Raw genomic sequence first — 16,141 nt, 5'->3', positions numbered from 1 at the left:
ACAAATATACAGTAACTAATGGGGAAAGGGGACGAAAGTACAGCACAACAATAGGCAACAAAGGAAGAGAGATAAAAAAAATAAACCGCAGTAAAACGAGAACGCTCGGGAGTCCCTCCATCACCAGCATTTCCCACCCTCACCGTGTAACAACACCCACAAGCACAATAAAGGCGAGGTTCAGCCAATAACCGATACGGCTTGCCGAGTGCGACAACCAACTGACGGTGTGGGAGCGTGTGTGTATGGGAATCAAGAAAACCGAAGAGTCTTTGATCGAGTCCTTGTGGCCGGGCCCCCAGGGGAGGTGGGCTCCCTCTCCCTGGAGGTCACGGGGGGAATTTGCAAATGTCCCATCGAAGCCGGCTTTACACGAAGAGCAGTTGGCCGGGTGGACGGGCTCTCCTCTCCCGAATTCAGCGGATACGGCACAGGTGGGGGCTTGGGGGATGTTAGACGCGCGGCACCTGAGGACGGGATCAAATGACTCCGCTGAGGACCAACCTCAGCGGGTACACACCTCAGCTCGCCGGACACATCTCATACTCGGCCCCTGCGTAGTGGAGGTGGAATGAATTCACACAGTGAACTTATGGCGCACATTTGACGGCGGATCGTAGATCGCCGCCATTTGGTCAAAGGCTTGACGTAGCGTGGCCCTCTCCAACGGCGGGATGGTGAGAAACGCCGCTGAGGCGTCGTCGTCAAGTACGGCGGGCAGCGCTCTCAGCGCCTCTGTCCACCCCACCAAGTCGATGTTCATCTTGAACCGCCGCTTGAAGGTCACCCAGTCACCTCCGGTGGCTGTGAATTCTTTAACGAAGGGTAGTCATCGCCGGAGAGAAGGAATGTCCACTGGCGAACTTGACGCAGCCACAGATTTGGCGGGCTCCTCGCTCCGCTCCTCCATCAAAATGGCGGCCGCATGTGTGGGCTGCGCCACAGAGGTTCCCTGTTGGCAAGAAAATGGTGGTGGGATTTTCTGTCCCGCTCAGCTCCGTTGTTCTCTCCTCCACCACTGGCTCCTCACGGTGGAACGATGGATGCCGCGGCTTGGAGGAGTTTTGTGAGGCAGGAGTGTGCTGTACGGCGCTCCCTACCCGACGGCGGTGAGCTGTCGTGTGGTCGGTTGACGCGCTGCTCCACCGATGGTGCCTCACTTCCTTTCTCCGGGGTCGCCATCCCCGGAGCTGTTGAGGGATGAGTTCGTCTTCCTCATCGTCTGACATCCTGGTGCATAGTCTGCTTCACGTAAACATAACGTTTGGCCACTTCCAACACCAGTTGTAGTGAGTTGTAGTGAGTTCAACTGAGTCGTAGACATACTCTTTGGAGGCAACACATTTATTAACACCAACACACGGGGTCACTGCCCCTTAAAAGAATATAAACCGATGGTGGTGACCACCAGGCTAAGTACACTAATTACACCGTAACTTGCTACAACCGACCAGACCACAGCTTGGGTCCCGGTCCACGTGTTGGAGACTCTGTAGGATGCAGAAGAAGGTTTCTTCAGGATGAACAACAGCGCCAGTCCCTCTGGGGGACCCGGCTTATATCCTCTGTGGCGTGGCTGGCTCTGCCCTTGGCCACGACCACCTTGCAGAATCCTCGAGCAGGATCTCGACCCTGACACGTGACCACCCCTAGCCTTCACTTGGGGCCCCTGTGTAGACTTAACCGGTCACGTGTCCTCTGGGGTCAACCAGAGTGCCACGGCCCTTAGTAACCCCATTCCCATGGCCGGCACTCCCACACCCTATCCTGTAGGGGCCAGCACTGCACGCCAAGCGTGGTGCCATCCAGCGCTATCAATCAGCGCTCACGGAGCCCCTCTAGGGCCGGTACTGCACCCACATCCTTGAGGTGTCCGCGATGTCGTTACACCGCACGCCGTGCCTCTCTCGGGCCGACATTACCCAGTGACATCCCGCGATGCCACTACACGACCGCACCCGGAACTCCACATCCACAATACCTCTCGCTATGGATTGTGGCTACTAGGCACGTGCCTAGTCCAGTCGACCAGCGACCCTGGAAATACTCGGTGAGAAATGAAGCCGTGGCGCAGATGTATCGGCTCACACACTGCCGTTGGAACGCTTTGACGCGCAGTGGCTGAGGAATATTCTCTCGCTCCGTGGGTGTCCTCCACTACTGGTCCCCAGTGACGGCTGCTGAATGCAGCTGGCGAGTGCGTGGGGACTGGTGAGCGTAGTTGCCCCGGAGTGCGTGCAAATGTGTTGTATGGCTGAGCGTGTGCGTGTGGCTGTGTGTGTTGATTTGAAGTGAATGTGTGTAAGCGCGAGTGTGCGTTAGTGTAGGGGTGGGTAAGTGCGGTGTGTGAGAGTATATGTGAGAACCTGTTTCAATATTCACCATTACCTTCTCTAGCCATGTGTATGTACGCGAGTATATGAGTGTAATATGAGTCTGTGTGTGTGTATGTTAAAGCCAAAGGTCCCCCCGTATAGCGTTCACACAATGTAGGAGCAAGTGCCTTGATCGATCACCTTTGAAGCCCGCCACGGCACACGAGGCGGCACCACGCGCTGCGCTACGAGCCCAGCGACCCAAGTTCGATTCCCGCTCACGGCCAACACCGGTGACGATTATTATCTGAACCGGTCATGGGTCACCCCTATGCGTACCTGGTGTAGTGTGTAATTATCATCACTGGGGAGACAAAAGCGACGGGGCGTGGTGTTTGCCACCCACCCCTAACTTGCCGTGCCGGCATTCATAGGTTCTCGTTAACAGCACTTGCCCTAACAGTCTGTTAAAGGCTATACGGGGTATCTTTGTCTTTGTGTGCGAATATGGATATGTGTGGGTGTGTGGTGTGTGGATGTGTGGTGTGTGTGGTGTGTGGAGGGTGGATGTGAGGGTGTCTGGTGTGTGGATGTGTGGTGTGTAATGTGTGGTGTGTGGTGTGTGGGTGTGTGGATGTGTGGGTGTGTGGTGTGTGGGTGTGCGGGTGTGTGGATGTGTGGGTGTGTGGTGTGTGGATGTGTGGATGTGTGGGTGTGTGGATGTGTGGGTGTGTGGTGTGTGGATGTGTGGATGTGTGGGTGTGTGGGTGTGTGGTGTGTGGTGTGTGGATGTGTGGTGTGTGGATGTGTGGTGTGTGGATGTGTGGGTGTGTGGGTGTGTGGGTGTGTGGATGTGTGGGTGTGTGGTGTGTGGAGTGTGGATGTGAGGGTGTCTGGTGTGTGGATGTGTGGTGTGTGGGTGTGTGGGTGTGTGGTGTGTGGATGTGTGGGTGTGTGGTGTGTGGATGTGTGGATGTGTGGGTGTGTGGATGTGTGGGTGTGTGGTGTGTGGATGTGTGGGTGTGTGGTGTGTGGATGTGTGGGTGTGTGGTGTGTGGATGTGTGGATGTGTGGGTGTGTGGATGTGTGGATGTGTGGGTGTGTGGTGTGTGGATGTGTGGGTGTGTGGTGTGTGGATGTGTGGGTGTGTGGATGTGTGGGTGTGTGGTGTGTGGGTGTGTGGAGTGTGGATGTGAGGGTGTGTGGTGTGTGGTGTGCGGGTGTGTGGTGTGTGGATGTGTGGTGTGTGATATGTGGTGTGTGGTGTGTGGGTGTGTGGTGTGCGGGTGTGTGGTGTGTGGTGTGTATGTGAGCGCCAGTTTCGCGAGACTCGTACTCTCACTACCGAGAGAATTGATTGTCGAAAGTTTCAAACGGGCTCTGTGTGGACCGGTGGTGGTGGTGGTGGTGAGGGGGTGATGGCCAATAACGGTCGTGAAACACATGGAGCGCATTGCCTTGCGGAAGTGCAATGCGTTGCTCAGCTGTTAGATGCTGCAGCCCAGAGGTTGCTCTGCATGTTTCACCCGCAAGGGACGCAGGGCACACGCGCGTGTCCTTTTCCCAAACGCCGAGGACAGGCCCAAAGTCGCAACATATCAAGCAATCAGCCACAGGCAGCACGATCAAAGCTGTCATCGATCAAAGTGAACACGTTGCTCGAATTAAGAGAGGTTATTTATTATAAGAGCTTGGGGAACAGAGACAATGGGAGGAGGAGGTAATGTCGAAGTGGAGCGGTGCGAGGGAAGGAGCAGAGAGAGAGAAGTGTTTTGTCCTTCAGTGTGGGTGGGTGAGGGAGTGAATGTGAACACTGTGGATGAGACAGACCAGTCAGTCTCGTAGACCTTCTCAACATGTGTGAAGGAATCGATGGCAGTAGCGATCGAGGGGTGATATGGAGGCAACTGACCGCGGGTGAGCGAGTGGCTGGAGTGAATTTGGTGACTGCTGCATCATCCATCTGTGAACTCGATCCTGTGCAGTGAGGCAGGAACTGGGTACTTCACCCCAGATGTGACAGCAGCACGATTTTCACTTCGACCAAATCGATCCGAACCGTTTCTCTTCTTCCTGACGATTTCTGTCACGCTCTGGCCGCGACGCGCGTCGCGAACTGCGTCGTGACCTCCCTCGCTCGCGCTTCGTTCCTCTCCCATCGCCGTTGATGTCTTTGAGGTGCTAATGAGACGCGATGCAAATTCGGATCGAGAGGGGAGCGGCGACGCGAGATCTGCGACTTCAAATGGGTCTCACGCACGAAGCGGGTATAATGAAGGCGACACGGAGTCTCGCTCTCGTGAAAACAATGATCCATTCATTATCGCGCACTTCATTTACTTACCCAAGCAGCCGCAGTCTCATGATTCGTACGCTGGACTTGCTACGTACAGGTCGACGGTTCGATCTCACCTACCGGCGGGACAGTGAAGCGATGGGTCAAAGTTTATCACTCCTCCCCAGCCTCCCACGCCGCTGCCCGCCCAGCAGTCTACATGGGCGCAGCATAGTCGGTGTGTGATGGGGGAGAGTGTGGGCACGGCCACTCACAAACTCTCGCTTCTTGCAACGAATGGGTGAGAGTGTGAGCAGGTGTAGGTGGAAGGATGTGTATCTATAAATGTGGGTGAGTGTGCACAGGTGTATGTGCAAGTAGCTGTGAAAAGGTGTGAGGAGGTGCGCCTCCTCCAATCGCCCTCGTCACTCCTCGTCCTTCTGCCGTCGTGCTGCTCCCTCCCCCGAGCCGCCTCCCCTCGCTTTCGACTCTCTCCGCGGCCACCTCCCCCTCTCGCGCGTCGGTGACGAGGGACCCGGAGCGGTGGAACAAAGAGGCGGTCTCCTGCGCCCCCGAGTTCACTCCAGCAGCAGGTCGAGCGGCGGTGAGCGCCCGCGCGAGAACGAGCGGCGGCGTTGAGTCCACGGCTCCTCGCGAGCGATGGAAAAGTTCAAGAGACATTTCAAGGGCCCGAGCAGATGGGGGGGTCCGCCGAGTGTCGTGGGCGGCGGCACGGAGAGTCGCGCCGCGCCCCTCGTGAGCAGCAGAGCGCGGCGCCGCTCCAGCGCGGGTCTCCCCTCCGCGTCTCTCTCCGCGCGGCGCAAATCTCTCGCGGGGGTCGCGCCCCCCTCCTCCTCCTCCCCTTCTTCCTCCTCCTCCACGCAGCGCCGCCCGGGCCCGACCCTCGCGGCGGCAGCTGAGGCGGCGATGCCCGCGCCGAGTCCCCTGGCCCGCCGGCGTGGGGTCGTGGTACCCCCCGCGCACCCCCTCTCGGAGCCGCCCAGAGCGCGGCGCCGCGTATCCGCGCAGCAGCAGCAGACCCCGAGCCCGCGGAACGCGGCGAGGCAACCGAGCGCGGCGGAGCCGGCGCCGTGCAGGAGGAGCAGCGTCTCGAAGGCGAAGCGCGGAGCCGCGAACCCACGCGGAGCCGTGAGCCGCGCGCTTTGGGTGCTGGCTCAGCGCGGGGCCCTGCTCCCCAACCGGGGCCAGGGGAGCCGCGCCTGGAGATCGTACGGCACGGACCGCGTCGACGTTGCCTGGGGAAGCTCCGCGCCGCGGGTCGACTGGATGCAGCTGCTCCTGCCGCCGGGCCTCGGCTTCCCCGAGCGCGTTCGGAGGGGACTGGAGCAGGGGTCCGGGGCGGGGTTCCTGCCTGCACTCCCGGCGGGCAGCGAGGACAGGGCCGACCTCGTTATCGTCGTCGAGGAAACCGCGAGCGGAGGGGGGGACAACCACGCCACTTCGATGAAGCCGAGCGGGGGAACGGAGTCGGCGGGGGGTCCCTGTGGAGAGGAGTCTCGCGTCGAGGCCCCCGCGCCCCCTCGCGAAGCTCCCCGCGGCTGTGGCGGGGCGGCGCGCAGACCCCGCCGCTACCTGAGGCCACCTCCGTGCCTCCGCCGGCACTCGTCCCTACAGGGGCCCGAGAGCCCTTGCGGGGCCCATGCCGGGGCGCGCCGCGGCCCCGTGGGGAACACCGCGGGGGTTGGCTGCGCGAAGCGCGGAGATGTAGGTCTTGTTGTTGGCTGCGCGAAGCGCGGGACCAGCGCTGCTGGGAGCTCCGGCAGGGCCACCTGGAGGAGCCACGCAGCGGAAACTCTGCGGGGGGGGTGCGTGGGGAGGGGCGGGAGACGCGGCGAATCTCCGTGACGGCAGAGTTGGATGGGAAGCCAGTGCGGTAGTTTCTGTGTGTGTGCGGTAGTGTCTGTGTGTGGGTGTGGTAGTGTCTATGTGTGTGTGTGTGTGGTATTGTCTATGTGTGTGTGTGCGCGGTAGTGTCTATGTGTGTGTATGTGTGGTAGTGTCTGTGTGTGTGTGTGGTAGTTTCTATGTGTGTGTGTGTGTGTGCGGTAGTGTCTGTGTGTGTGTGCGGTAGTGTCTGTGTGTGTGTGTGGTAGTGTCTATGTGTGTGGTATTGTCTATGTGTGTGTGTGCGATAGTGTCTATGTGTGTGTGTGTGGTAGTGTCTGTGTGTGTGTGTGGTAGTGTCTATGTGTGTGTGTGTGTGCGGTAGTGTCTGTGTGTGTGTTAGTGTCTATGTGTGTGTGTGTGGTAGTGTCTATGTGTGTGTGTGTGCGGTAGTGTCTATGTGTGTGTGTGTGTGGTAGTGTCTGTGTGTGTGTGGTAGTGTCTATGTGTGTGTGTGTGCGGTAGTGTCTGTGTGTGTGTTAGTGTCTATGTGTGTGTGCGTGGTAGTGTCTATGTGTGTGTGTGTGCGGTAGTGTCTATGTGTGTGTGTGTGGTAGTGTCTGTGTGTGTGTGGTAGTGTCTAAGTGTGTGTGTGTGCGGTAGTGTCTGTGTGTGTGTGTGGTAGTGTCTATGTGTGTGTGTGGTAGTGTCTCTGTGTGTGTGCGGTAGTGTCTATGTGTGTGTGTGTGTGGTAGTGTCTGTGTGTGTGTGTGGTAGTGTCTATGTGTGTGTGTGTGGTATTGTCTATGTGTGTGTGTGTGGTAGTGTCTATGTGTGTGTGTGGTAGTGTCTATGTGTGTGTGTGCGTGCGGTAGTGTCTATGTGTGTGTGTGCGGTAGTGTCTATGTGTGTGTGTGTGTGGTAGTGTCTATGTGTGTGCGTGCGGTAGTGTCCATGTGTGTGTGTGTGGTAGTGTCTATGTGTGTGTGCGGTAGTGTCTATGTGAGCGGAAGTGTAGCGGTTAGCGTGTCTATGTGTGCACTTAGCGCGCTGCACTACAAATCCGGCGACCCGAGTTCAATTCCCGCTTACGACCATTAAGTGACAGCGAATATTTTAATCGGTCCTGCGCCTTCCCTGGAATGAGCACCTCGTGTGGTGCGTAAACATCAAAGGCAGCACGACCCACTCCGTCGTGCTGGATGCTTGCTAACAGCACACTCGCCCCACCAGTTTGTTAATGAAGGTATCTTTGTTTTTCTGCACTTTCAGAAGGATGTGTGGCTTAAGAGATGTGTAAAACAAGTATTGTTTGCGTACGAAAACCAATATGGAAGGGATGGTGTATATGCTGCTGTGTGAATAGTCTCCACTGCCACGCTCAGTGTGCGAGGGCCGAGGGGAGAGTGAGTGTCGCTGATAGTGTTACCGAGTGAGAGCGAGTGTCGCAAGCCCATGTCCTGGCTCACCGTGCCCCCAGGAAGGCCATCTCCCGCTCAGGGCTGCAGCATCTCCTGGCTCAGGACGAGGCGCTCGGGGCCTTCATCAACGGCGGAGAGCGGATCCCGGCGCGCGGGACCGTGGACTGGAGCGTGCGTGACCCCATTCTCTTGCACTCTCCTCCACTCTCGTGCACTCTCCCTACTCTCATGCACTCTCGCTTCTCTCCTGCACTCTCGTTCATCTCCTCTCCTGCACGCTGCCTACTCTCCTACACTCCGCACTGCACCGTCGTGCACTTTCCCTGCACTCTCTTTACCCTGCGCACACCCGTGCAATCTCCCCACGCGCGTGCGCCCCGTGTGTCCGTGGGGGCGCAGGAGGCGGCGGTGCCCGGGGACCACGTGTGGTTCGACTCGGGGGACTCGGGGGACGGCTGCTGCTACCTGGGCGAGGACGGCTGCGTCGTGCGCACGGTGGTGCGTGCCTCTCCACGTGTCCCCTCGTGTCCCTACGTGTCCCCCACCTGTCCCCCACGTGTCCCCACGTGCCTCTCCACGTGTCCCCTCGTGTCCCCACGTGTCCCCCACCTGTCCCCCACGTGTCCCCACGTGTCCCCTCGTGTCCCCTCGTGTCCCGTCGTGTCCCGACGTGTCCCCACGTGTCCCGTCGTGTCCCCCCGTGTCCCCACGTGTCCCCTCGTGTCCCCACGTGTCCCCTTGTGTCCCCTCGTGTTCCGTCGTGTCCCCCCGTGTCCCCACGTGTCCCCCCGTGTCCCCACGTGTCCCCCCGTGTCCCCACGTGTCCCCCCGTGTCCCCACGTGTCCCCACGAATCCTCACGTATTTCCTCGTGTCCCACGTATCCCGTCGTGTCCTCTCGTGTCCACACGTCACGGTTCGTCTCCTCTGCCCTGCTCTGCAGAAGTCGATGTCGCGGAAGAAGTGCGCGTCGTGTCGCATCGTGGTGCACGTGGCGTGCATCCCTCAACTCGAGCAGGTACCGCTCTCACGGGACTCCCACAGGCCTCACGGCACTCTCACTCCTCTCTTGGGATTCTCGTGGGACTCTCACGGCACTCTCACTCCTCTCTTGGGATTCTCATGGGATTCCCACAGTTCCGTACGCCTCTCTTCTCTCCACAGATCAATTTTCGCTGCAAGCCAACATTTCGCGAAGCAGGGACCAGGAGTGCGAGGGAGGTGAATCGCACAGTACCAAACGCACAGACCCTATTACACAGACCCTATTACACATAACCCATCACAGTCCCCATCCCACAGACCTCATAACAGTACGCATCGCACTGACCCCATGGCACAGACCCCGTCACACAAACTCCATTACACAGACCCCATTACAGTCCCCATCAAACAGACCCATCAGGCAACACACAAACACATGCGTACGTGGACAAGCGGGTAATATAAAACACGCACAAACAGGCACACACAGGAGCAATTATACGCACGCACACATACACACACGTGCACCCACGCACTCGCGCGAGATGAAAGGGTGGAATCCACGCCGCCTTGATCCTCTGAGAGCCACGCTGCGGGAGAACACGGATTCTACAGACCGTGCGTGTGCCCGCGTGTGTTGCCGTGCCCGCGTGTGTGCCCGCGTGTGTTGCCGTGCGCATGCCCATGTGGGTTCCCATGCCCGCGTGTGTGCTGCCTGGCCATGGCCACGTGGATTCTCGTGTGTGTTCCGTGTGACCGTACGTGCGCAGGCCTCGGCTGTGCGGCACCACTGGGTTCACCGTCACAGGCAGGAGGGCCGTTGTCGCCAGTGTGGCAAGGTGAGCGACCAATGCAAGGCATGGGCCTCGTTAAGGGAGGCCGTGCGGCGTCTGAGTAATAATTCACTTCCCTCTCTTACGTGTATGCATGTTGAACTTATTTGCAGGTGCGGGGAGCAGCCAGAACAGCCAGAACCCCAAATCTGACTCGAACTCTGAAACCTTAACCCTGGCCCTAAAACTGATGATGACCCTAACATTGTTCCTAATGTAATAAGGGACTCGATCCTGGTTCTGTCTCCGTCGTCCTTTATTCGGGTTCTTACACTTTTCCCGCACGGCCCTCGCTCAGAGCTCTCCCCTTGGCAGCTCCGTAGCTGCCCTCGCTCCTGTAGCCTCCACACCTCTGCAGCACCGCTGCAGACCCCCTGTGCAGTCCTCCGGCTGCCCTCACTGCAGCTCCATCGCTGCCCTCACTGCAGCTCCACCGCTGCCCGTCGTTCCTCCGTGCTTGGTCACCGCTGGCCGACGGTGCCAAGTCTTACCCTCCGTGTATGTGGCGATCTCGCCACTCCTCGACCTCCGCCTGAGTGGCCTCACTCTAACTCTGTCTCCCACGTGACCTAACTCCTCCCCCCATGACGTCATATCCGCGAAGCCGTTTACGCCCGCATTACACTAATACTGATCCAGACCCGAATATTAACCCTGGCCATAAACCAGAACGTCGACCCTGTATTATGTTGAACTTCTTTCGCACTGTACATAGCCAACCGTGATAATCGGATGTGCAAGATCCTGACCCTGCCCATAAAACTGACGTCTGTGCCCCCCGTGCCCCCATGCTCCCCATCTCAGGGTTTCCAGCAGAAGTTTACCTTCCACAGCAAGGAGATCGTGGCGATCAGCTGCTCGTGGTGCAAGCAGGCCGTGCGTTGTGCCTCCACTCGCGCGCCCACACTCGGGCGCTCACGTCGCCCGCACAATCGAACTTGGCCCTTTGCCACCGGTCACTCTGGGCGGGGGCTTCTCTTGTTCCCACCTCTTGGGTCGAGAGCGTCGCCTCTCCTCCCCGTGTGGTCACAGGCGCTGGGTTATCGCCCAGGCAGATCGTGTGGCATAGCTAATCGGATAACAAAACTGATGACTGACGAGCTAGATTGTTGAGCGACTCATTTGATAAGTGGCTGAAATGATGACTGAGTGACTAATTGGCCATCTGCCTGAATTTACGGCTAAGTGAGTTTATGGCTGAGTGACTAACTGGCCGGCTGGCTGACTTGACGGCTGGCGGCCGACCCTACCCCCACAGTACCACAACAAGGTGTCGTGCTTCATGCTGCAGCAAATCGAGGAGCCGTGCTCGCTCGGGGTCCACGCCGCAGTCATCGTGCCTCCCACGTGGATCATTCGGGTCAAGCGGCCGCAGGTGCGTCACGGGTCATCGTGAGGGGGCTACGGGCCGTCACAGTCCATCGCGGCCCATCGTGGCCCGTCACGGCCCACCTCGGTCTATCACAGCCCAGCACAGTGATTGCGGTGATGGTAGTGGTTGCGATGATGGCGAAGGTGGTGATGGTGGCACCGTGCGGTGCGCAGGCCTCTCTCAAGTCGAGTCGGAGGAAGAAGCGGTCTTCCCTCAAGCGTAAATCCAGCAAGAAGGGCTCAGAGGCAAGAACCGCGACCCATACCGCACGACGCTGCATGGCCACCTCGGCTGACCCCACGACGCTCGAGGAGCGGAGGTCACCGCCTTGACCTTGCTCCGTGCGTCCGTTGGCTCCGCGCGTCCGCGTGCAGGAATGCAAATGGCGGCCGTTCGCCGTCAAAGCGGCGGCGTCGCCGCTCGTAAAGCCGCTCGTGGTCTTCATCAACCCCAAGAGCGGCGGGAACCAGGTGGGACCAGCTCCCACGCTGCTCTCAGATGTCCAATTAAGACCGTTCACCTGCGAACCATTCTCACCATGTCTTTTATCAGCGCACCATCATGTATATGGGGGACAGTGCAGTATCCAACTGTTATTCACTCCATCTCTCCGGGCAATGTACTGTGAAGGAGGGTCATTTCCCGAAACGCCACCTGGTTTACATATACACTATTGTGTATACTCTTTGGGTCTTTCGGTAAAGTCACGTAGATAGAAAATTAATAAAAAAAATCACTACATTTCGATCGCAACACAAGCAATCGTCTTCAGGTGAAAAAATACAGCAGGAGAACTGCTGAGGCACTTGTCACTTTACCGAAAGACCCAAAGAATATCAATTCCTGCAGTCACGAATGCTTCAAGTCAACTATTATGTATATTTCCCTTTTAAGGCCCAAGTGGAAATGGCAATGCCGGCCAGAAGGTTACGAGTTCAAAGCTTGTTTCGGGGTTGACTCAGCCCACCATCTATTTGTGGGAAAGTCACCAGAGGTTGTCCCATGTAGAGACTCACTCCCGCCATAGGTTCCGGGCTGTAAACAGGAGCCATGAGCACCGACACCCCGACGCCGATTCGACCAGCAGCAGCAGGAGAAGCTCGCTTCGAGATTTGTTGTTGGCCGCGCTCACGGCCCGCTCTCCGCCCCCCGCAGGGTAACAAGATCATGCAGAGCCTCATGTGGCTCCTCAACCCGCGCCAGGTGTTTGATCTGGGGGCGGGCGGCCCGCAGGAGGCGTGAGTACAGAGCGAGCACGGCGCACATCAAAGCTCCACACCGCAACGGGTCACGCTACGTGGAGCTGGGTGGTGGTTCGCGGAGTGGTGGCGTGTGGTGTGGTTTTGTGGTGCTGACACGTGGTATGATGATACGTGGGGCTGTGTGGCGTGCGGCTGTGGGACATGGCTGCGTGCTGTTGTGCTGGGTTGGCTGTGAGTAAAGTGGCAGCGTGCAGCTTGTGCGGCTGTGGTGTGAAGCGTTGCTCTGTAGTGCGGTAGATTGCAGTCTGGCGCAGCGTGGTGCGACGTGGTTGCGTGTGACCAGTGCGTTGTTGTGCGGTGTGGTGCCATGTGCTGCAGTGCGGTGCTGTAATGTGTAAGGTGATCAAATGCTGCGTGTCGAATTCGACTCGACAGTGCGGTGTGGTGCGTTTCCGTTCAGGTTGGAGCTCTACAGGAAGGTGCCCAACCTCCGCGTGCTGGCGTGCGGCGGGGACGGCACGGTGAGACGCGCGTCTCTACGTGCGCCGAAGTGCACGCGGCTCGGTGTTTGTTTCTACATGTGGATCTGCGTGAATCTCTACGTGTGTCTCATCGTGCGACTACATCTCCCTCTCCTTGTCTCCAATTCTGTCTCCACACGTGTCTCCAGGTGGGATGGATCCTGTCTGTGTTGGACCAGCTGCAGATCGTGCCACCTCCTCCTGTCGCCATCCTCCCCCTGGGCACGGGGAATGACCTGGCGCGCACTCTGAACTGGGGAGGGGTGCGTCCGAGTGTCCGCGAGTCCGAATGTCCACGCACCCGAATGTCCACGCGTCCGAGTGTCCGTTCCTTTGGTAAATGTTCTGAACGCCGTGCGTGCCCCGCGCGCCAGGGTTACACGGACGAGCCGATCTCCAAGGTTCTGTCCCACGTGGAGGAGGGGGCCACGGTGCAGCTCGACCGCTGGAATCTGGACGTGAGGCCCAACCCGGACGTGGGGCGAGACGAGCAGGAGCAGGGCACCTCCAAGGTGGTGGAGCCACGTGAACCTCATGGAGCATGCAGCAGGAGCACCACATTATTACATAGAAATGCATCGCCTCTTGTAAGCCCTCAACTCTCTGCCGACTCTTGGAATTCCCAGCCTTGGGAGGGATTTCCCCGATTAAGAGCAGGTGCATCAAATCGGGCTGGAGTTGATTACATAACAAGCAGGACTACCTGACTGGTGGGAGATAGCCATGGTTAATTAACTCAGCCGACGTTACCGATGGCTGCTGCTGATGGTGATACTGTTTGCAAACTTGTGTTCTTGTACTATGTATGTTGAACTTTTTTCGCACCATACGTAGCCAACTGTGCCAATCGGAGGTGCGGGAGAAAGACAACAAACTAAACGCAAAAAGCAGTTTTCAAGAAATGAGTTTCCTTAACAACAGAGTGCACAAAGAGCCCTGCTTTAAAGTTCACCGAGCGGTGCTGAATAAACCCTTGCGCCGAGCCACGTGAAGGCTGCTGCAGGAGGCTGGCGCACGCCTGTGCATCGCTGGACAAACTCGTTCCCAGCAGCGCCTCCTTGAGCTCCCCTTCTCTGCCGCCCCCTAACCCGAACCAGCTGCCCCTGGACGTCTTCAACAACTACTTCAGCCTCGGCTTCGACGCGCGGGTTACCCTGGAGTTCCACGAGTCCCGAGGTGAGGAGAGCCCCCACACCCCCGTCGCCCGGCGTCTCCCCTCCGCATCTGGGTCCACGCCGCGTCGTGTCTTTTCGGAGCTCACCGCGTGCTTCCCGTGCGTTTCCGTTACAGAGGCCAACCCAGAGAAGTTCAACAGCCGCTTCCGAAACAAGATGTTCTACGCCGGGGTGAGGGGGCTTTGAGAGCGCGCGGACGGGAGATTGCAGAGAGCCGGCTGGGGCTCGGTGGACACTGGGATGCTCTCTGTGCTGCGGTCTGTGCTGGTGTGCGTGCTGTGGTCTGTGCTGTCTAGGCCGCCTTCTCTGACTTTTTGCAGAGGAGTTCCCGGGATCTTGCAAAGCACGTGCGTGTCATGGTGAGTATGCACCGTGGTGAGTGTCGCATTGGTGTCACGGTGAGTGTGTATCGTGGTGAGTGTCACGGTGAGTGTGTATCGTGGTGAGTGTCACGGTGAGTATGCACCGTGGTGAGTGTCATGGTGAGTATGCACCGTGGTGAGTGTCATGGTGAGTGTGTATCGTGGTGAGTGTCATGGTGAGTGTGTATCGTGGTGAGTGTCATGGTGAGTGTGCACCGTGGTGAGTGTCATGGTGAGTGTGTATCGTGGTGAGTGTCATGGTGAGTGTGTACCGTGGTGAGTGTCATGGTGAGTGTGTATCGTGGTGAGTGTCATGGTGAGTGTGTATCGTGGTGAGTGTCATGGTGAGTGTGTACCGTGGTGAGTGTCATGGTGAGTGTGTATCGTGGTGAGTGTCATGGTGAGTGTGTATCGTGGTGAGTGTCATGGTGAGTGTGCACCGTGGTGAGTGCCATGGTGAGTGTGTATCGTGGTGAGTGTCATGGTGAGTGTGCACCGTGGTGAGTGTCATGGTGAGTGTGTATCGTGGTGAGTGTCATGGTGAGTGTGTATCGTGGTGAGTGTCATGATGAGTGTGCACCGTGGTGAGTGTCATGGTGAGTGTGTACCGTGGTGAGTGTCACGGTGAGTGTGTATCGACGTCAGTGTGTGTACCGTGGTGAGTGTCATGGTGAGTATGCACCGTGGTGAGTGTCATGGTGAGTGTGTTTTGTTATCGCCGTCTTCCCCCAGTCCGCCGTTCACTTTCGAGGCCCTTGCAGTCTTGCACTGACGACCCCCCGCCCCGCCCCCCTCTGCGCGCAGTGCGACGGCGTGGACCTCACGCCCAAGATCCAGGAGCTGAAGCTGCAGTGCCTCGTGTTCCTCAACATCCCCCGGTGAGACGCGCGCCACTCGCCCGCTCGCTCCCTCGCCCCACGACCTCTGGGTATCCGCGTGTCTCTGCGTGCAGTGCCTCTCCACCCCGAGTGTTAGCGTGCCATGGACGTGCTTCGTACGAGAGTAATCACGTCTCGGAGTTGAAGACATTGGCATTGAAAACGACAGCTCGGATGCGATTGTTGAGCCAGGCATGTTGATGGTTTCACGATGGACGAAGACCATCACTGTTAAATGTGACGGGAGGAGCCGCGGTGCTTGCAGCCCCGTGTGGCATTGCCGTCGATGGTTGTTGTGTCGACGTTGTTCGTCGATTGTGATCGCCCCGCCAGGTACTGCGCAGGCACCGTGCCCTGGGGTAACCCGGCCGACCACCACGACTTTGAGCCGCAGCGCCACGACGACGGCTACATCGAGGTCATCGGCTTCACCATGGCGTCCCTGGTAGGACCAGGCAGTTAATTTCGATTTGTTTGCACTGACGCTGACCGTACAAAACTTAACGGTAAAAACGGTGACTGGGGGATGCGTCCCTTGGGCAGAGCGTTAGATCTCCCCGAACGGTGCTCGATGATCGGACCAAGATGGACGCGCGCTAAATGAACTAACATGAACTCGCACTGCATCGGTAGTCGTGAATATCTGCCACCATGACACGATCTGACCCCCCCCCCCCCACCTAACACTCACTGAGGCAGCGCCTCACACCGTCAGCGGCTGTTACACGATGCGCTCTGGGCTAATGACTCGTTCAGTAGAACGTACCACGGGTTTTCTGAATGTGTAGAAAAGGAGATGCGTTGGCGTTTAATTGAGCGGCCAAGGTGGTGGTAGTGGTCAACGCACTGGACTCGCGATCCAGAGGTTGCCGGTTCGATTCCATCTCCCGGTGCGGCAGTTGAAACAATGGGGGCGAGTTTCTTAAATCTCCGCCTCCTCTGTTCACCCCGCTGTGTAA

General features: G+C 58.2%; 1 protein-coding gene across 1 annotated transcript in view; it reads left to right on the top strand.

Moving 5' to 3' along the window:
• The first annotated feature begins 5,135 nt into the window (after nucleotides 1-5,135).
• LOC144723106 (diacylglycerol kinase zeta-like) overlaps nucleotides 5,136-16,141 on the top strand; it is a 28,015-nt gene continuing 17,009 nt past the window's right edge. Inside the window, exons 1-19 of the mRNA XM_078601698.1 lie at nucleotides 5,136-6,416; nucleotides 7,916-8,027; nucleotides 8,256-8,354; nucleotides 8,799-8,873; nucleotides 9,020-9,076; nucleotides 9,610-9,678; nucleotides 10,477-10,548; nucleotides 10,931-11,047; nucleotides 11,218-11,289; nucleotides 11,419-11,514; nucleotides 12,200-12,282; nucleotides 12,707-12,767; nucleotides 12,917-13,030; nucleotides 13,142-13,279; nucleotides 13,865-13,943; nucleotides 14,058-14,113; nucleotides 14,239-14,301; nucleotides 15,109-15,182; nucleotides 15,516-15,627. Of these exons, the coding sequence (XP_078457824.1) occupies nucleotides 5,251-6,416; nucleotides 7,916-8,027; nucleotides 8,256-8,354; nucleotides 8,799-8,873; nucleotides 9,020-9,076; nucleotides 9,610-9,678; nucleotides 10,477-10,548; nucleotides 10,931-11,047; nucleotides 11,218-11,289; nucleotides 11,419-11,514; nucleotides 12,200-12,282; nucleotides 12,707-12,767; nucleotides 12,917-13,030; nucleotides 13,142-13,279; nucleotides 13,865-13,943; nucleotides 14,058-14,113; nucleotides 14,239-14,301; nucleotides 15,109-15,182; nucleotides 15,516-15,627 (2,715 nt within the window). The 5' untranslated portion in view covers nucleotides 5,136-5,250. The remainder of the gene's footprint in view (nucleotides 6,417-7,915; nucleotides 8,028-8,255; nucleotides 8,355-8,798; nucleotides 8,874-9,019; nucleotides 9,077-9,609; nucleotides 9,679-10,476; nucleotides 10,549-10,930; nucleotides 11,048-11,217; nucleotides 11,290-11,418; nucleotides 11,515-12,199; nucleotides 12,283-12,706; nucleotides 12,768-12,916; nucleotides 13,031-13,141; nucleotides 13,280-13,864; nucleotides 13,944-14,057; nucleotides 14,114-14,238; nucleotides 14,302-15,108; nucleotides 15,183-15,515; nucleotides 15,628-16,141) is intronic.

The sequence above is a fragment of the Lampetra planeri genome, chromosome 16 (genome assembly GCF_965212315.1).
Source record: "Lampetra planeri chromosome 16, kcLamPlan1.2.h2, whole genome shotgun sequence".
In the NCBI taxonomy this organism is placed as follows: domain Eukaryota; kingdom Metazoa; phylum Chordata; class Hyperoartia; order Petromyzontiformes; family Petromyzontidae; genus Lampetra; species Lampetra planeri.
This window is presented reverse-complemented; position numbering and strand designations above follow the sequence as displayed.